At 37.0% G+C, this 21,939-nt stretch overlaps 1 protein-coding gene across 7 annotated transcripts in view; it reads left to right on the top strand.

Moving 5' to 3' along the window:
- LOC131061280 (eukaryotic translation initiation factor 2 subunit beta) overlaps positions 1 to 21,581 on the top strand; it is a 131,370-nt gene extending 109,789 nt beyond the window's left edge. For all 7 annotated transcript variants that reach the window (XM_057994866.2, XM_057994864.2, XM_057994871.2 and 4 more), the window contains exons 10-12: positions 8,954 to 9,096; positions 20,311 to 20,396; positions 21,184 to 21,581. In XM_057994866.2, the coding sequence (XP_057850849.2) occupies positions 8,954 to 9,096; positions 20,311 to 20,396; positions 21,184 to 21,261 (307 nt within the window). In that variant the 3' untranslated portion in view covers positions 21,262 to 21,581. The remainder of the gene's footprint in view (positions 1 to 8,953; positions 9,097 to 20,310; positions 20,397 to 21,183) is intronic.
- The last annotated feature ends 358 nt before the right edge of the window (positions 21,582 to 21,939 follow it).

Genomic DNA, 21,939 nt, shown 5'->3' with positions numbered 1-21,939 from the left:
GTCAAAAAGAAGGATGGAACTCTTCGAACGTGTATTGATTACAGAGCTCTTAACAAGAAAACAATCAAAAACAGGTATCCAATTCCTCGAATTGATGAATTGTTAGATGAATTGCATGGTGCTATTTATTTTTCTAAAATTGATTTGAGATCAGGGTATCATCAAATTAAGTTAAAAGAACAAGACATTCATTAAACTGCTTTCCGTTGTCATTATGGTCATTATGAATTCTTGGTTATGCCGTTTGGTCTAACAAATGCCCCGACGACATTTCAGTCCTGTATGAATCATATTTTTAACAAACAGTTAAGGAAATTTTTGCTAGTATTCTTTGATGATATATTGATTTATAGCAAAACTTGGGAAGAGCATTTGAAACATATTGATATAGTCCTTGGTATTATGGAATCACAATCCTTGTATGCAAAGGCGTCTAAATGTGAATTCAGAATGATTGAAATTTTGTATTTAGGTCATATGATTAGTGCAACAGGGGTACAGGTTCATCAAGAAAAGATAAGAGCCATTTTTTATTGGCCACCACCACGAAACCTTACAGAATTAAGGGGATTCTTTGGTTTATGCAGTTATTACAAGAGGTTTGTCAAAGGTTTTTCACAGCTTGGGGCACCCTTGACAGATCTTACCAAAAAGGGGCCATTCAGATGGACTGAGGAAGCTCAACATGTATTTGAGAAACTTAAAGAGGTAATGAGTTCTTGTCCAGTACTTGCTCTTCCAAATTTTAATCAGCCTTTTGTGTTGGAATGTGATTTCTAGTGATGGAATAGGGGCAGTTTTAATGCAAAACAAACATCTATAGTTTATGAAAGCCGGAAACTTAATAAACTTGAGAAATTATATTCTATCTATGATAAAGAAATGCTGGCAATCATGCATGCATTGACAAAATTTAGACAGTATTTGGTTGGTAGCAGATTTGTGGTGAAAACTGACCATAACAATCTGAGATATTTCTTGGGACAAAAAGATTTAAATGACAGGCAACATAAGTGGATCAGTAAAATTCAAGCTTATGACTTTGAGATTGAATATGTAAAAGGTAAAAATAACGTTGTTGCCGATGCTTTATCTAGAAGGCCTGAAATCAATGCGTTATCTGTCGTAACAGCTGATTGGAAATCTTTATTGCTGGTCGAGTATTCAAAGGATTCTTTTGCATGTAATTTGCTAGATGGTAATATACAAGATGATAAATATAAAATTGTTAATGATGTTATTTATTACAAGGACAGGATTTATTTAACTCCAGGATCGAAGTTAAAAGAAAAAATTCTCCAATCTATGCATGATATTCCTCTATCAAGGCATCCTGGATACTTCAAAACGTATCGTCAGGTAAGAGAAAGGTTCACTTGGAAAGGCTTAAAAAATGATGTCCTACGTTATGTCAAGGAATGCACCACCTGTCAGCAAAATAAAGCAGAACAAACGTATCTTGCCGGTTTATTACAGCCACTACCTATACCAAATCAGAAATGGGAAAGTATATCCATGGATTTCATCACAGGTTTATCGAAATCCCAAGGTAAAGATTGTATATTTGTTGTGGTTGATAGATTAACTAAATTTGCACACTTCTTTTCTATCACTACAAAATTTACAGCAGTTCAGATTGCAGAGTTATTCTTCAGAGAGGTTTTCCGATTACATGGTTTACCGAAGAATATTATCAATGATAGAGATAGCAGATTTTTGAGCATATTTTTGGGGGAGCTTTTCAAATTGATAGGAACAGAGTTGAATCATAGCACCAGCTATCATCCGCAAACCGATGGGTAGACGGAAATAGTGAATAAATGGATTGAAGTTTATCTTCGTAACTATGTAGCCGGTCATCAAAAGGTTTGGGTTCGTTGGTTATATTTGGGTGAATATTGTTATAATACTACCTTTCATATGTCAATTGGTATGTCTCCTTTCAAAGCATTATATGGCTATGATGTCCTCTCTTTTCTTGACCTTGCTTTTGAACAGAGCAATGTACCTAAAACTCGTGATTGGCTTCAAGAAAGCCAAGACATTTTGTCAGCTCTTAAGGAGAACTTGCAATGTGCTCAGAATCAACAGAAAATCTATGCAGATAAAAAGCGAGTTGAACGCCATTTTGAAGTGGGAGATTTGGTATTTCTCAGGTTGCAACCTTATCGGTAGTCTTCTCTCAAATGTAGTGGGTTTGAAAAATTAAAACCTCGGTTATATGGTCCCTATCAGGTAGTCCGGAAGGTTGGTGTAGTTGCCTATGAACTTGATTTACCAATGGATAGTAAGATACACAATGTATTTCATGTGTCTTGTCTCAAGAAGGCTCTGGGACAGAAAGTGTCAGTGTCCAAAGATTTACCTCCTTTGAATGATGAAGGGAAGCTCGAAATGATACTAGAAGTAATTTTGGAAACACGGGACAGGAAACTGCGGAACAGAATTATCAGAGAATATCTCATCAAATGGAAAAAATTGCCTCAGGATGATGCCACCTGGGAAAATGAAAGAGTTTTGGAGTTGCTTGAGGGCAAGCAACACGAGGCAGGGGAGACTGTCATGTCCCCTAATAAATGAATAATGAAAGTATAAAATATATTAATTATTTTATATAAATTCCCCCATTCATTTATATAAATAATTAATATTTACATGTATTTGCTTACAACCGTAATTAATTCTAACTATTACGGGATTCTCAACTAATTGTTGACAATAAAAGGATGGGCGACACCCGAAGAGGATATGAGAGTGTTGACAAAAACAATTCAAGAAAGCATAAATCTGAGGCTGCGTGTTAACACACATCCTGGTGATTTGGTAACCTTTCGTCAGTTTGTGGGTTGGCCTATTGGTTTACGAACTAGGAGAAATATTCTTTGGTTAATTTCTGAGTGCATTCACAGGGCATTCTGGCTTATACCTGAAGTGCGTGACGATGCATTATTCAAACCACGACATACATTAACGCCTTTGGGACATGGGAGGCAACACGTCGCTGGGTCTTCTGCGTCTTCTGCAATTCCGAACCGAATACACTATGGCGTCTACACGGGCTCGGGTAACCCGATAGCGGGAGCTTCGACGGTATTTCCATCTGCACGCGAAAGGTATTCCACACTGTCAAAGGGAACGCGTTGATTAGAATCATTGTGCGGGAAAGTGAACACTTCAGAATGAATGATGGGGCAACTATAGACCGAGGAACTACCGCGTGTAACGCAGAAGCGCATACATCATGTGTCTTGGGGTATTAGCGGCAGACAGAGGTGTGTCTTGGGGTATTAGCGGCAGACAGAGGTGCAATCTTCATCGAACAAACGTGCAGTCTTCGACAAACAACCATTACATATTTAGGTGCATCATGAAATACCCTGTTGTATGATGATTAATTAATGCTATGTTAAACAGGCATCTCACCTATTGTAAAAGGTGCTGGTTAAGTTACAAATATATCTTTTTGTATACAATTCAGTGAGGAATTCTGCAGTGGAATTACATGTGTGTTAATATTAAACTCATAGACAACCAGTAAGATTACGTTACACTTCCTGTGTAAACTGGGCAATTACATTTGTTACAGACATAGACAACCAGTAAGATTACGTTGCACTTCCTATGAAAATTGGGCAATTACATCTGTTACAGTCCATCCTAGTAGAGAATTTTACATCATACTAGGAGTAAACACAAGTAGGTTACCCGCTCCTGGGGAAGCACAAACTACATGAGTAGATCTTGGAGGCAAAGGAGGAGGTGTATTTCTAAAACCCGTGGCAATATAGGAACCTGTTGAGGATCGGCAATACAAGATTATTGGAGGGGCTCAGATGTAGGGAGATGTTCCACATTATTTGGATAATTGAGTGGGGCTTGTTTAACAATTAAGTGTGATAAGAAGGTACCCTTCAACCAAGTAGCCTCTTTTTAGGCTTTTTGGTTTATCTGTGGGGCATTCCACTGTTGCATGACTGTACCTTTAAACATCATCTACATCTAAAAGCTGGATTTCATAGTCAGTAATTTGTTTCCAAATAAAATTCTCCACTGGAAGTCATACTTCATATGATAGGCCTTTCAAAGTGTTCAATTTCACCTTAAATCCAAGAAAAAGTGGAGTTGACCAAACCATCAATTTTTGAGTTTAAAGCAAGAAACCTTCCCAGAGTATTATTATTTCCCGAAAATAAGTATTGACCCATAACTGGAGTTGGAAATAAGGTGGCCTCATCTACACTGGTAAAATTTCCAGGCAGTTGGGAATTTTGTAAACATCATGACATAACAAAGGTAGGGGGGGGATTGTATTTGTTCAGGTAGATTCGCTTCCTAGCTACTCAAGCCTGGGTGGTGAATCGGATTAGTTACTTCATTGATGAATATGGATATTTTATATGTGATTATAATAGAACATAATGAATTGAACAACTGATATAATAGATTTTGTATCATGATGGTTGCCTGAAGTCGTCATTTCTTCATTCTGTGTGTTCTGCCCATGTTCATTATGTGATAGAGGATAGAGGATAGAGGTCAGATAATATGATTGATGACTAGTTTGACTAATTTATCCAAAAGTGATAGATGATTAGTCTCACTCATCCACTATAGATAATTCTTCATTGCATCATCCTTATATTACTGTGTCATCTATCTATTGATTCAGATGACACATCACTCGTCTCATATATAATTGATTGAAATGTGCTTATACCATTGAACCACACGTCCTTATGACCTATCCATCTATGCTCCAAGGGGATGCGACCCCTGTCTTGGTGCTCCTGTCCTTGTACTAGAAACATTTTGGGGACTTGGGGATGGCCAGGAAATGTCCCCTCCCCATCCTCCTTTTCAGCCAAAAATTAGAAACGTTTTGGGGAAGTCCTACAGATGGACATGGGGTGTCCAAACGTCTTCCATCTATTCTGCAGACAACTAGCTGTCCTTTAACATACACAGGGACAATTTTTAATTTATGTAATTTAAATAAGAAAAACTCACAACCTTTCAATGCTTGTTTGGTTTATGACATGCCCAATAGGATTTACAAAAAAATATCAAAATTGTGTTCACCATGAAGGTTGATGTAATGTCCCTACTAGTTAGAGATCACTGTCCTGCAAAACAGATTGTTAGAACACAACAAAATATATACATAACTACTCTAATTTGCAATTAAAGTTCAATTACTTAATTAACACTAATCTCAATTCTTAAAAAGGATACGAGTGCAGCACTGGGACATGTCCTTAGGCGGTTGTGAAGCTCGCCGTCTTGGAACCCATCTTGGTTCCAAGCCATACCAGAAAATCGAAGGTTAATTCGATTCCTATCTTGGATGTAATTTCTTACACCCAAGCCATCCAGGAAATCGAATGTTAATTCGATTCCTATCTTGGATGTAATTTCTCACACCCAAGCCATCCAGGAAATCGAAGGCTAATTCGATTCCTGTCTTGGATGTAATTTCTTACACCCAAGCCATACCAAGGAGGACCATCATATACGATCCATTCGTTGCCTTGGATGATGCATCTCATCATCCAAGTCTACCAGAGAGGACCGGCTAGATCCGTCTCTTCTTGGATGAACTTTGTCAACCAAGCCATAACATATATGCATATAGATATTCAGTATATACTGCCTACCGGGGATTATCATAATCCTTGAATTAGGCTACGGGAATTTCTTCCCAATAGCCTCCATCATATAATCATATTATTGCCATTCATTGATATACAACATTTCATAACAATTCATATTATCAATGTCATTATAATTCATATTATCATTATTACTTAAATTATAATCTTGTGACATACAACGTTATGCTAAAATTCTATAACATACAACCTTGTAATAATGATGACATAATTCTGTACATACATATTATAATAACTATGTCATAACTATTAAAAACACATTATAATAATTCTGTAACTATACATTATAATAATAATGATATAACTATTAAAAACTAAACGTATATTTATATGTGTGTGTGTGGTACACACATCCACACACATATACGTACCTGTGGCCCTCTGCTGTTTTCTTCTTTTACTCTTTCCTCTTTTTATGTAGCTGTAACTCCATGGGTCCTCCCTTATACCATGCGCTGATCTTCCTCTTTGTTCTTGCCTCTTTCTACGCAGTTATCGTTTCTATCTCCTTCCTATCCTCCGTGTCTTATAGCAAGTCTGATAGGCGGCATGCTGATATGTTTTACTGGTAAATATACATATAGATGTCACGTCTACTTACTCCGGTGAGTGAGTCCACAAAGGAATGAGAAACAAGGTATCCCATCTGTAAGTGTCGGTGATTTCAGATATTCATATTTTACAGCTTATGCCCTCTATTCCCTCTTTCGTCTTCAAATTCCATTTCTACATATATCTTTTCCCAATAAGGTTCATACCCTTTCTAATAGTTTCTTTATTTGAGAGACATGTCTTTTCCTTTACAAACTAATTTGAATCGCACCTCTTGATTAGGAAGGACTGATCATTACTAAGTGTGTTCTTGTTTAGACAATTCATCACTTAGATCTATTAAACATTAGTCTAAATTGTTCTTGGAAACCGTTGCCTTTTTTTTGAATAATAAGCAATCCTGATAATTATATTATGTATCTTTCTTTAGAGTCGGGACCTTAGAGGATCGGGGCCAATTACTGTTTTATATTAATATTAATTTATTTCATTAATAAATATTAATCAATTAATCATAGTTTCAGATATTAATAAATAAATGAATATTAATTAATTGATAATAATATTAAATAAACATTGATTAATTAATTAATAATAATTGTTACATTTATTTCATATTCGAATTAAATATATTAAATTAATAAATAAACATTTATTAATTAATAATTTAATTGCTACATTTAGGTTATATTCATTGATAAGCGAAAACACACACACACACACACACACACACACACATATATATATATATGAATCAAATAATATTACCTATTATATAAATTATTAACATTACCATTGCCTAGACACAGATTTGGTCTGCCACTATATATGATATTATATATGACTGTCATACGTATTGCTGTCTATAAATATTACTATTAATATTTTATATTAATATTCATGTATTAATATTACTATTAAATTCTGCATATTAACATTGTCAAGCTTCATATATTAAGCATACGTAATAAGCACATCCTCATCCATACCACCCAAACAAGAATGTTACTCCTTGTAACTTAAGATCAGTTCCAATCTGATTTTATTGGTATTATTTGATTTTTATATTTTTTTTTATATCCTCTTTTGTATTTTAATTGTATTATTATTTATTATTGAATATATAAATTATGTTGATAATATATAATGTTTAAATCATAAATAATATTTAATTAGTGAATTTTAAATAATCATTCATTGGTAATTATTATATTAATTAATAATAATAATTTCTTCATTTAGGGTCTCTCTCTTTCTCTCCGTATATATATAACGATCTAGGAGGGGACATGACAGTCTATGTGGTTTCAAAGGTGTTAATTTGGGCTTGGTGGTGAGGGCTCTACCCCTTGACCTTGCCATGTATTGTAGGGAGCGCTCTAGGGGTGTTGCCTAAGATATCGCGAGGGGCGCTGCCCTTTGACCACATTGGGGGTGTTGCCCCCAAACCCTTATCAAACTATAAGTCTAACCAAGTTTTAGACCAATGATGAATTATGATCACAAAATCTGCAAAATACATATCCCCTATTGCAAATCTATGCATCTTCACAGTCAAAGCCACAATCAAGGATTATCTTGTTTAATACAATGGACAACTTGTTTAGTATATGAGGACTACCATAGACAAATTTGGCATGCTATATTCAATGTTCATTATATTGTTGAATACAAGTTAAGTCATAGCTGGCAAGAAATGGCATTTTCATAATGCAAAAATAATAAAATAGTAATACCAATGATTCCTATTCAATTAGTTATGTTCACAAAAGTTCTATAATGTCCATGATGAATGCTTTATCAATGCTATTATATGAATATTTGAAATCTCTGTATATTTTAAAAAATTTCCCTATTTTTTGACAGCAGTTCCCTGTTGTCCCCTAAAAATTGGCCCAAAAGCACCCCCATACCAGAAACACGTCCCACCATCCCCTATTGTCTCTGTCCCGAAACTCCGTGGAACGTAGCTATCTATTCCAAGTTTATTTCATTTAATATTTGGCTTTAGATCATAAGTTCATGCTAATTTGAGTATGCACTACACCTGTATCCATAGTGTCTCAAAATCTTGGAAGATTTAATTCTTTAATGATATCATCCCACTAAGGCCTTAACTAGCAATCTTATTTTTTGAGACCTATTTATCACCTAAAGGTGCATGCAATGTTAAAAAAGATATAATTTAATAATGTTGATGTGTTTGAAGAACTTGGAAGTCCTATTTCACTGATTAATCTAATGCTTTATCCACAATAATTTGTAATATTGATGTGCTCATTTTGACGATTGATTTTAATATTGTCAATAAACATAGAGTTCTGTGTGTCTTCTCTTGGCATACTCAAGTAGAAAAGTAATTTGGTATGCTGTATTTCAGACTGAATATGTGTTTGTATGGATTTTTAAATTAAAGAGATTAACAATGGTAGGGACTGTTGTGGTGGTACAAGTTGTTTTCACTTCTCAAATGTTTGTCCGATCAACACAGCCTCTTAGTTAACATCTGTGTGTGTTATGATTGGAAAGGGATCTCTTTTGTTTATTCTCCCTAGTTATTAACATTGTACTCTTTGGAGACCATATTGTACATGCATACCTTGGTCTGGGAATAAACTGTGAAGTTTTATTTCTATGGTGTTACTAGTGTTTTGTATATTTATCTGGTTTGATTGCATTGTTGCTATACTCAATTTCCTGTTCATTCTCTTTTTTGTTTTGTTTTTTCACAGGATGCATAGACAGCCAGAGCATGTTATGAATTTCTTGCTTGCAGAAATGGGGACAAGTGGTTCTCTTGATGGACAGCAGCGTCTAGTTATCAAGGGAAGATTTGCTCCAAAGAATTTTGAGGGAATTCTGCGACGATATATCAGTAAGTGTTTCCCTCCTGTAATAAAGGAAAAAGAAACGTTCCATCTGCTGAAGTAAATGAGGAACTTCAATTTTTTTAGATATTGATAAATTGTGCTGGCCACTTTCTTTGAAAACTTAGTTCTTCATAAGTTTTTGGCTCTCTAAAATTTAAATAAAAGGAAACGCCTTTTATGGTTTACCTACTTGTTCCTTTAAATGAGAAATTCATGATTATAAGAGATTATTGCTTATACCATTCCTCAGCCTCTGATATTTATTTCCACAAATTGTTTAATTCAAAACAATCAAAGTTTCACATTTATTTCAACATATATATTTATATTTGGACTCTGGGTATTTTTTTTGAGTGAACTGGATTAAGCAAATTGCTGGACTTGGTATGCCGAGTACTACCATAATTGCATAGATTCAATCTCAAGGAGTGAGCAATTCCTAATTTTAGTCATTAATCCTAAGTTATCGGGTTCTGCAGGGGGGCCTCCTGAGTCTTGGTCTGGTTCCCCCGGGTCCGGGTCCTGGTCCGGTTCCCTCTGGGTTTAGACAGGGTCCTGCCCACAGCCCGTGGATTTGGCCCTACAAACCCAGGCAGAATTTTGGAGAATTTCAAGAAACCTGGGAGGAATTTGGCACTGAAGTCAATTTTGTTTTCTTTCTTAAAGTGATTTTATTGCCAAAAAGGTCTGATATGTTAAATTCAGTTGATGCTCTGAATTGTATGGTACCCCCTCAGGGCATTCATGCTTAAAGGTACACCTCCCAAAGTCTCCAATATGAAGCAAATAGTGAGTTACAAGTCTGCAAAAAGTTTTTGAACACACCCAGCATTGAATAGACCCCTCCAAATGCAGGAATGGACAGCTATAGACCAATAAAGGATAGGGAACACTTTGTATCAGGTAGGAAAGCAAGTAAGCTCACCCAGCTAATTTCCAAATTCATCAACAACACTCTAGAAAGCATCAACCTGTACCAGCATCTTGAATATTACCTCCAACTCATACGGAGACTCATTGAAGGATTGAAAACATTCACTTTGCTGCACTAAACAGCCACCTATGGGTCTGCTTGTGATTTGCTGCTGAAACAACATGCTTGGAACTTTACAGCCCATCAAAACATGGTTTTTTCTTGAGTTTCCCCATGCAAACCCCATCAATGCTCCACCTCCAAGTCAAGGCTCCACAAGATGAAGTGAATAACATCCCCAAGAGGTAGCAACTAGGCTACCATGTTCACACATCAGCACCCTTCAGTTTGGTATATACATCATGACAATCAAGATTTGACTATTAATATGGTGGTGTATTTTGCTATGTTATTTGACTATCAGCATAGTTGTGTATTTTGAACTTAACTACTGTTGCATACATGTATATATTTTTTACTTTTATATGGTTTTGTATTAATGAACCCAAAACCCCCCAAAAAAATTTGGCTGAACCTGCAAACCCAAATTTTGAACCCGAACCCAAGCCTGAACCGGAACCGGCAACATAGGTTATTATAAATAATGTACTATGACCTTACCAGTTTTCTGCTGGTCTCATATTCTTGTACTCTTTCTTATTACAGAGTAATTGGTAAAAATTCAATGTATTAAACAAATGATCAAATGATCATTAAATAGATTACATGAGATCGGTGTTTCTAACAAGTAACAACTGATAATGAATGCAAAGTTAGAAACTACTGATATTTACAATATATTACAATATTGACCATTAATTAACTGAATAAATATATTATTCTAATACCTTCCCTTAATGGTCAATCTGTCTACTACACCAAGTTGCCCCTTGAACTTAACAAACTTATCCGGATGTAGGGGCTTGGTGAGGATATCTGCAGTCCGGTCCTCATTTGGGACATACTACAAATCCACAGATCCATCTTCAACCAGCTTGCGGATGAAGTGACAATGAAGCTCAACATGCTTGGTTCGCTCATGGAAGACTAGATTTTTGGCGAGTTTCAACACCCCTTGATTATCATAGAAGAGGGGTGTAGGACTTGCTTGAGACAACTAGATGTCTGAAAGCATCCTTCGAAGCCAAATTGCTTCACAAGCTGCTTTGACTGTTCCTTGATATTCAGCTTCAGTCAAGGAAAGAGCTACGACTTGCTGCTTCTTACCGGTCAAAGTGATAGCACCTGTGCCCAAATTGAAGACATACCCAAATGTGGATTTTCCGTCATCAAGTCAATAGAGCCTGCCCAATCCGAATCTATGAAATTGATGAGTCTGGGATCTTTGGTCCGTCCATAAAGGATACCAAAGTCTAAAGTGCCCTTGACATAGCGCAAGATCCACCTCGTTGCAACGCAATGATCTGATGTAGGAGCTGTCATGAAGCGGGAAATGTAACTCACTGCATAGCTTAGATCAGGTCTAGTGGAGGTGAGATATATTAAACTGCCCACTAGTTGCCTGAAATCGGATTCATTCTCAACTGGAGAATTGGATTTGGTCGACAACTTCAGGCCTTTCTCCATAGGTGTGGATGTAGGTTTGTAGCCCTGCATTCGGAACTTGTCTAGTGAAGCCCTGGCATATTTGGACTCAGAGATGAAGATGCCATGAGACTGGTGCCAAACCTCAACACCTAGGCAGTAGTGCAAAAGCCCAAGGTTGGTCATGTCAAAAGACTGGCGTAAATTCTACTTGATTCCCTGAAACAAAGATGCCGAACTGCCAGTGATAATTAGATCATCAATATATATAACCAGAATGATGATATCACTACAAGTAGTCTTGACATATAGATTTGAGTCGGAAGGAATCCTTTGGAAACCTTGATTTGTGAGGTACTTATCAATTTTCATGTACCATGCCCGAGGAGCTTGTTTCAGGCCAGAGTGCTTTCACCAATTTGAGTACCTGGTGTTCTTTTCCGGCAACCTTGAATCTAGGAGGGTGCGTCATGTAGACCTCTTCCTGTAACTCACCATTCAAGAAGGCAGTCTTGACGTCCATTTGATGGACCTTCCAACCACACTGAGCTGCCATGGCTAGGACTAATCTAATGGTGCTCATCTTTGCTATCAGAGCAAAGGTCTCGTAATTAATTCCTTCACGCTGAGAGAAGCCTTTGGCAATGAGACAAGCCTTGTACTTATCCAAAGTATCATCAGCCTTGTATTTGACCTTATAGACCCATTTGCATCCAATGGGTTTCTTCCCTGGAGGAAGATCTGATAGAACCCAAGTGTTATTTTTCAGCAAGCTCTGGTGCTTAGTTGCCATAGCTTGTTCCCATTGAGGTATCCCGTTCGCCTCTATGTATGTTTGTGGTTCATACACATTGTGAATGTTGGCCATGAGAGAAAAAGTAACATAATTAGGTTGCTTGCTCTTCTTCCGACTTCTGGGCAGTTCTACCCTCAATGAGCTCATCATCATGAAGATCAGCAAGTGTCTTAGCCCACCATTTAGGCCGAAGGGTAGAAGTGCCAACATCAGATGCAGGAGGTGCAACAGGATCAGGTTCATCAAAAAGAAGATCGGATGAATCTTGAGGAAAATAAGGTGGTGCAGCTGTGTGTCTAGGTGATCCTATAGGAGAAGGAATTGGTGTAGGTGCAGGAACTGGAACAGCTGGAGCCTTCCCATCAGGTGGACCCAATGGAAGACGGACACCCGAGTCTTGAGCCTTGAAAGGCCGATCCTCTAAATCCACAATTGGAGGAGAGAGCTGAAATGGCCCTCGTCCCTCATCAAAAACCACATTACGACTGAAGATGAGACGATCTGTCTTGATGTCAATCAGTCAGTAGGCTTTGTGATTATCACTGTAGCCGGTGAGCATGAGTTTCTAGCTCTTGGCATCCAATTTGGTGCGTTTCGCATCAGGGATCTAGACGAAAGTAGTGGAGCCAAAAACCTTCAGGTGACTGATTCTAGGCTTGCGGCTTGACCAGGCCTCTTCTGGAGTCTTCTTCTTCATAGCCACTGTAGGAGATCAATTCAGAAGATAGACGACAGTGTTAACTGCTTCATCCCAAATTTTTTTGGAAAACTCTTGTGTTCGAGCATAGATCGGGCCATTTCGGTAATCGTGCGGTTTCTCCACTCAATGACACCATTTTGTTGAGGGGTGTAAGGTGTAGTGAGTTGGCGCTTGATGCCATATTCACAGAAATGGGAGAAGGAAAAAGAACAAAATTCTCCCCCTTTATTAGACCGAAGAGTAATAATATGTTGACCAGACTCTTTTTCTACTAATGTTTTGAACTTTTGAAACCAAACAAACACCTAATTTCCGATGAAGAAAATACACCCACATTTTTCTACTAAAATCATCAACAAAAAGTAGAAAATACTTGGACCTAGTAACAGATGGAGTAGCCATAGGTCCACAGATAGCAACATGGACCAGCTGTAGTACCTTAAAAGCTCTCCAAGAGTTGCCATCCGAAAACGGAGTCCGATGTTGCTTCCCAGCCTGACATGCTCCGCAAACTCCGAGGTTCTGGGTTTGGATCTCTGGTAGTCCAATGACAAGATCTTCCCGAACAAGCTAAGAAAGATAGTGCACATTCAAATGCCCATAACGCTGATGCCAGAGTGTACTAATAGAGGAGCGCTTGGTTGCCATGGCAAGCTCCTGAGAATCACCAGAGTCAACGAGTCTGAATAGAGCATGATCCTCAAGACCTACGACAACTGTAGACTGAGTCTCCCGATCAATGATACTGCAATGATGTAAATTGAAGGTCACGTCAAGCTGAGGAGAATGTCTCAAAATTTGACTAACTGAGAGAAGGTTGAGTTCCATTCCTGGAACATAGTACACATCGAGGAAAATCAATTTCCTCCCTCCAGATTTAATCTACACATTGCCCTTTCCGACAACTGTGTACTCTTCCCCTCCAAAAATAATTGAATCTGAGTAAGGCTGAAAATTAGTGAACCAATCCCGACGATGAGTGAAGTGGCGAGAGGCACCTGAATCAATATACCAGGCAGAAGACTTGACATGGTCTGCAGGTCTTTTAGCCATGAAGGCATAAAAGGCAGACTCGCTCTGCTCAGTGTGCTCCGCTACATTTGCTTTAGGTTGTGAACCACTTTGCCTGGTCTATGCAGCCAAGCGTTTACGACACTCAAGTTTCATATGACCGAACTTATGGCAGTAATTGCACTGAACGCTTTTCTTCTTCGAGTCTTCTGATGACGGAGCAGAGGGTTTCTGCTGAGAAGATTGAGAAGACTGAAATTTGCCTTTATCCTTATGAAAGGATTTGGCTTTGAATGTTTGTTCTGTAGAGGATGAGCTGGTACTGTTGCGGAATTGGTGCTTCCACCGATCCTGTTGTAGAAGTTTTGTGCAAAGATCAGTGAACTTCAGATCAACACTGGTTGAGGTGATGTTGAGTGTTTTGACAAAATGCTCATAGGACTTTGGCAAACTCTTTAAGGTGATTACCACTATGTCCTCTTCCTCCATTTTCCGCCCAATGGCATCTAACTGGTCATGGATTTCCTTGATCCGATTGAGATGCTCCTGAAGGGATTTGTGCTCATCCATGACTATAGAGAAGAGCACATTTTTCAAAAAGAAGGCTCGGCTCTTATCAGACGTCTCATGCAGCATCTTGAGATGCTCCCATATCTCGATAGCTGTTTTTCCGGTAGGTAAAGGTATTTGAGGAAGTTGATTGTCGGTCACTGAGAGCTTGATGAGCATGATAGCTTCACGATTTTGTTCATCAAACTTTGTCTGATCAGGACTGACTGCCATGGGATGGGTGGCTATTCCAAGAACCAACTGATCAATAACATGATACTCAAAAATAGTGATCACATCCGTTGCTTCCAACTATTATAATTTCTGCCTTTGAATTTCTGACTCCCCTCAAGCAGAATATTCGTCAGAGATGCCATCACCGAAAATTGAGGTCAAAGTTGGTTGACTGTTTGATGACACGAATATCGAGGCAAGAGTTGTCCAATGCGTGAATTCGCGTGATCACGATGTGTAAAGAACAAAACTGAGGCCAAAAACTTGCACTGAATTCAAGGCAGAATTGAAAATTTCCAGGCACGGATCTCAATGTACGGATTTGTGATGACCCAGAAAATATAGATGACAAGCCGCCTAGAAAATTACCAAGGGTTCGAAAATAAACCCTAGGCGGCCTGCAGTTGCACAGTAATTTGTAGAAACCCTTGAGCAGATCACACACAGGCGTGGAATGTCGTGCCACAAATCGCAGAGAATAGAACAAATCGCCACGGAAATCAAAGGAATAAGTCGCGTGTAGGAAAGTCACCCGAAAAACAGAGGGTTCCGAAAACAACTGCCATGAACAGAAGGAACTATCGTGAGCTGCAGGACGCAGAAGAATGTGGGAAAAAATCTCCAGAAATCCGCCAAAAAACGAAACCCTTTTTGTGCGACGAAGTCCCTAGAAATTGCGTCACCAGAAATCGCGATTTGCAGAAAGACGAAGGTCGCAGGAGGGCACAGCAAATCCGCCCGAAACACGCATCACAAATGAAAATCATCGCACGAGTTGAACACAAGCGACGGAAATAGAACGCGAAAAATCATGTTAAAAACCCTCGAACATAGGCAGGCGTGATTTGGGATTTCCAATAATGGACGCGGGGTTTGCTGCAAGAATGCGTAAAAAAAATGACATGAAAAACCCTTCAAAACAATCACGCGAACAAATTTCACTAATTATAGGTTGAAAAATCCGCCCAAAATAATTACTGACATGAAAAAAGAATTTTTAAACAGAATCGATTTTTGGGAGCAAAAATCGTAAAAATTCTTAACCTGCTCTGATACCATATTACAGAGTAATTGGTAAAAATTCAATGTATTAAACAAATGGTCAAACGATCATTAAATAGATTACATGAGATCAATGTTTCTAATAAGAAACAACTGATAGCGAATGCAAAATTAGAAACTACTAATATTTACAATATATTACAATATTGACCATTAATTAACTGAATAAAGATATTATTTTAATATTTCTGGCACATTCAATGCATTTGTGTGGCTCTATACCATGTAGAGAGATATCTAGAGACACATTATTTTATGAGGGAATTGATGTTTCAGTACAGGTGTCTGAAACATGTGCAATTTTTTTTGTTATATAATATCTGCTTGGAAAATAATGAGGTTTGGTTCAGATTATCCTTTGCATTAAGCTTATATACTGTGTGCTTGGCTGTCCTCCAGGCTTGTGTTTCCAGTCTCTTGTTAGGTGCTGCTTGTCCTGTCATCCAGTGGTTGTTATAATTCAGTCGTCACATATGCATTGATGTCAACTTATGTAATATGATGCCTGAAAAGCAAATAGAAAACACTGAGAGGGGGGAGGGGAGGGGATTGAATCAGTGTTTTAGCACGATTAAAAAACTCTAAACCAAAGATAAAGAGCATGTAACAAAAGAGACAAAGACACAGAATTTCTTATCACGTGGAAAACCAAACAGGGTAAAAAACCACGGAATTCACTAATCCAAATGGGCTTCAACCCAGTTACAGCAGAGAGCTCCAACTCTCAAGTGAGCACCTACTCAGAACATTAGAGGCTGCAACCTCAATGAGCACCTACTTAATTTCACACAAAGAGAAAATCAGAGATTTGAAAATACAATAAGCTCTATGTTTTACTCAGAGATGAGTAAACTCTTCAAATAACTCTGCATCCTGTTACTGAACCACAGCTCCAGCTGAATACATTTCTTTTCATGAAGACTCTTGTACACAGATAAGCTTACAATTTAGAAGGATTGATCTTAACTACACTTGAACATATAGAAGAACAACTTCAACAAGGTCCAGCTAATGAACGAAGAACCAGATGTTGAATTCTTTCAGATCGACTTCATTCTGAAGATAAAGACATCTACACTTAGCCGTGAAGTTCAGAATTTATCAAAACATCCTACAGTGCACTGTCCAGCTAAAGAATATAATCTACGAACTGTCACAGTAGATGTGACTCCCCCATTCCATATACTTATAAAAATTCGACCAGTACACCATGTAGGAACAGCTCTTACTTCCTCAGACACCGAACCATACCCATTTTAAAAAAAAAAACAGGATACACAACAGTTGAACATATACCACACACTAAAAAAAATTAAAGCCACGTTCTCCTCCAATTTTCTGGTTGAGCTTCTTCAAAAAAAAATTCTAACAACCCTTTGTATTCTCCCCATACACCCAATGCACTGCATTCGAACTCTGTCACAACTCGACAGTCGTAGCTCTCAAAAATGGAATGCAAAAATTCTGCCGTCCAATCAAATAACTATCTTCTGCAGGGTCAGAGAGGATGCGGTTTCTACTGAGCAAGAATGGTAACCCCAGAAATCATCCACAAGCAGTTACTACTGACTGCTCTCAAAAAAAAAGCCCAAGGTATCTGCAAAGATCATACAGTTCATTCTGCGCTACACAGAAGAATACACTGTCACAAAAAAGACTCAGTAGAGAATGACACATGGCGACGGCCAACTAAAAGGAATGCATGTAATCATCGAAACATCTCCCAGAATTACCAGCTCGATACACAGATGGCCATGATATAATAAAATAATGCTCAGGCTAATTAAACATCCAGCCAAGCAACATGCGATACAAGTGAGTCCAAAACAGTGACTGGGCAAGAAGCAAATATAAACGCCTCAGACACTTCTGACTACAAACAGCAAAACTAACGACACATTGCACAAACACCAAAGAAGGCGAATCAGTAAGAAAAGTCGATCTGAACTGAAACTTAATTAAAAGCCACCTGGACATCCATTGAAATCGGACAAGAACAAAACATGTTACCAGCTTTATGGGCCACTCGGCATATTCTAAACTGAAAATGGAATCTGCAACCTCTGCATACATGGCGAGATCTAGACTGAATCAACACACACCACCTTGACATCAATGGCAAAACCAGTTCAACAATGCCCTCAAGTGTTTTTATAATTTTAACATAATTTTTTTGCCACGGAGATTAGATTTGTAGAATGATCTATTTAATCTGCTTGGTGAAGTGGATGTATAAGATTCCAATTGAAATCTGGTAGTTTGAATCTTTGAATAACGAGTAAGCCAGCAATAAATGTGATAATGAAATAGCCAGAGGTAATGTAATAATAGGAAGTATAGTCCTTCATTTTTTAAAATGTTTTGAGCATCTAAGGGCAATGTGGGTTAGTGCCTAAAAGACATGGTAGTTCTGAATATAACTAGTTTACTGTTAGAAAAGGAAATACCATATCCTGAACTTGATGGATTATAATGTTTAATCAGTAATCACATATTGAAGAAATGAGCAAAGTCCTGTTGATTGATTATGTTAATGATGAGGACGAGTTGGTTATTACATTGAAACAACAATTAGTACACGTGAAAGATATTGATCAACAATGTTTAAGTATGGTGTTTTTAGCAATTTGGTACTTGAGTGACTGTAGGATTATTGGTTATGATTTTCATTTAATTGATTTTAGGTAACCTGAAGTTCGATTTTGCAATTTTGTTTTAGAGGTGGCTTATGAATATTATTTTTTACATTATATATATGCAAATAAGTGAGATGAGATATTTGGCGCCATTCAAAATTTGAGAAGGATATTAAACTACTTTCAGAATATTTTATTGGATTTATGGTGAAGAATTTTTAATGTCTGATGAAATATATTGTACAATTTTATTCCTCAATATGCTTTGTTTATTGAGAATATACATGCTGGAGATTTATGAAGCATAAAATCAAATGATGTCAACGAAGTTGTTGTGTGGACAAAGAAGTTTGCAGAACTTTTTGAACGTAGTGAAGGGCAATGATTGGAAATGGCCAACAAATACCAGAAGACTATTTAAGAATTTAAAAGATGCAATGGATCCTTGTCTTTTACTGTGATCATTCCATCTAGAGGACAAAACAAAGTTATCAATGAGTTAATTAAGAGAGTTAATGAATTACCATTTTCACAAAACATTAAAGAGAGATAATCAAGAAAAGAAAGATGTATTTTTAACGACTTTAGTAATTGCTTCAGGGCTGATGCATCTATATCTATAAGCGTATGATTTTGCTAGTGAAGCATCTTAAGTTTCCCCCCTAACTGTCTGATAATGATTACAGGCTTACAATGCTATTGAATGAGGTTAAAACATCAATTAAATTAAGTTACAATTACAATTCATATTTTGATCCAGAAAGAAACAATAAATTTTAGAGATCACATGATGGAGCTGAGATGGTTTGAACTTGCATGGTGAGAAAACTAGCAGATTGTTATGGTTAAGTGTGAAATTTTAAGTACTGTGTAAGAAGTTTCAGAGCCCAAATTATTGAACCCTGTAAGCTATATTTTTTGGTTGGATCAGTTATGGGACATCATGTGGGTTCACCATCTTTCTAAATAATATTTTACTGGCTAAAAAGAAATGCATGCTGTCAAATTGCAATAGACAACATTTCTTTTTATAATGATACATCTTAATTCCTTTCAACAAGCCTAAATTAAATTAATAATAAACTTCCTGATGAAACAGCTTGGAAGAATAATGTTTCTTACTAACTTCTTTGAATTCATTGGGGGCATCAATAGAATGAAGTATCAAGTGTTAGGATCTTGGGAAAGAGAGCAAATCTTGATACATTATACTCTTTTGCCAAGTATGGATGCTACATCAATTTATCAATACATCAGCCTTTTCAATCTGAGATCTCTGGCTGTATATCGAAGCCTTAAAATGAACTAGAATATTTGGAGATATCCAGGGGTAAAGGTCTCATCTCTAATTCAGTTATTGACTGATCCTATAATTGACATAATGAGTTGTAAAATAATTTGGGAGGATTGTGTGTGGAAAAATCATTAGGGTTTTTTATATATTACTTCTGAGGGGTGTTCTAGCTATTGGATCCCAACTTTTCTGCTTCTCTTATACTTTGATATCTATAAGAAGCTGTTATGTAAATTCTAGTATCTCTGTCACTAATCTGAAGAAAGATACTGAATGTGGACAGATGCTAAGAAAAACTACTCATAATTACTGAAAGACAAGCAAGTCTATATTGGAGCAAAGCATTTTAGAGAAAATATGTACAAACGATTTTGTATTTGTTTGAGGGCGAGTGGAAGGACGGTATTAGGTAAGATTGATGGGATTTGTTTGGGTTCCATTTCTGGCACTGATTGTTATTTGAATCTTTTTCCATGCAGATGAATATGTGATATGCAATGGTTGTAAGAGTCCTGATACCATCCTTTCAAAGGAAAATCGGCTTTTCTTCCTTCGCTGTGAGCAGGTAACTTAATACCATTTTTTGTGGGCAATTAGTTTCAAGACACCAAGATGTGAGGAATATTATATGTGGCTTTTGATCTATATTTTTGAGTGATTTATGTTACAAGGCTACATATTTTTGTGAAAAGTCAATCCTGCATGGTGTCCTTTTTTGCCTCTGAAAATTATATCTTGCATGGTGTCAATTTTCTTGAATGGAGTCTGCTTTCTGCTGTTATGAATCACGAAGGGGTTGGTATTCCATCCTCTCACGTCTTTTCACATTAGTAATTGAATGTTGTGCTGGGTTGATTTAGTTTTTAGCAAGCTAAAATGTTCAGAATATGTTCTTTATATTATGTCTTCATGTTCATAGTTGAATGCTGTTCTGTAAAACAACTTCGAAAGATGCTTCTTGTATCACACTACTATTTCCCTGTTGATCATTGTAAACAATCTTGTCGGGTAAGAGAGGGCGAGAGGGATGGGGAGTAGGTTGCACTTCACGGATAGCAAAATAATTGCATGACACTTCTTTTTCACCATTCCAATGCTACTTGGATATATGCAAAGGGAAAGAGTTTATTCTGATTATTTGGTTATGCATCTTATTCACTTTAATGCAATCTAATTTCAGTTGAAGTATATTTGTGACTTGTTATCCAGTAGCTATAGTTCTGGTATTGTAGTTACAGAGCCTTTTGTGAGTGGATTTTCTTATCAGTATTGCTTCAAACTTTATAAAATATCGAACAGGACAAAGGAGGCATGCTGATTGTTGATTTCTTGTGTTTATTATGTCTCTGCAGTGTGGATGCTCACGTTCTGTGGCACCCATCAAGGCTGGTTTTGTTGCTCGTGTTGCACGTCGTAAAGCAGGGACATAAGATTCAAATGACACGCAATGGAACCTTGTTTATGTTCCTCCTCGTCAAAATGTTACAGAATACTTGAATTGGGAATATAAGGACGTGAAACAATTTATTTAAAAACTACTGCATTTTTTCAGTTCATCACAGTTTTTATACAACTAATGAACCGAACTTGTCACTGAAGCTTGGCCATTTTGGTTAAATTACTAAATAAAAGTAAAAACTGTAATGCTACCAAGAATGCCATGCGAATTTAGATATTTGGAAATCCAAATTGTGTATCCTGTATAACTGCTTAACATTGATAATATTATTAACAGTTAAATTTTTTAGTACTTGCAAACTTAAAACGGCTAATCCTTTTATACTAAAATCACCAAAAGTTGTATAAAAAAAATTAGTTGTTTAATGGTGTCTGAGATTTTTTTTTTTTCTCTAGTAGTGTTATCATACAAGTGCAGTGTGAAAAGATATAAATGAGGTTTATTACCTTTTTAAATTTTTTTTTTTTATCATCCACAAGATAGTATATATGGGAGTACATAGAATTTTATCAGATATTATATATGGGAGTACATAGAATTTTATCAGATAGTATATATGGGAGTACATGTCTATGCTGATATGGGAGTACATGTATATGCTGATACTTATTCTGTTGAGAGTCAAGGTTTTAAAGGGTATTTCTTTCAT

Source organism: Cryptomeria japonica, chromosome 11 (assembly GCF_030272615.1).
Source record: "Cryptomeria japonica chromosome 11, Sugi_1.0, whole genome shotgun sequence".
Taxonomy (NCBI): Eukaryota; Viridiplantae; Streptophyta; class Pinopsida; order Cupressales; family Cupressaceae; genus Cryptomeria; species Cryptomeria japonica.
The sequence above is the reverse complement of the archived record's forward strand: the minus strand, read 5'-3'. Positions and strand labels throughout refer to the sequence as shown.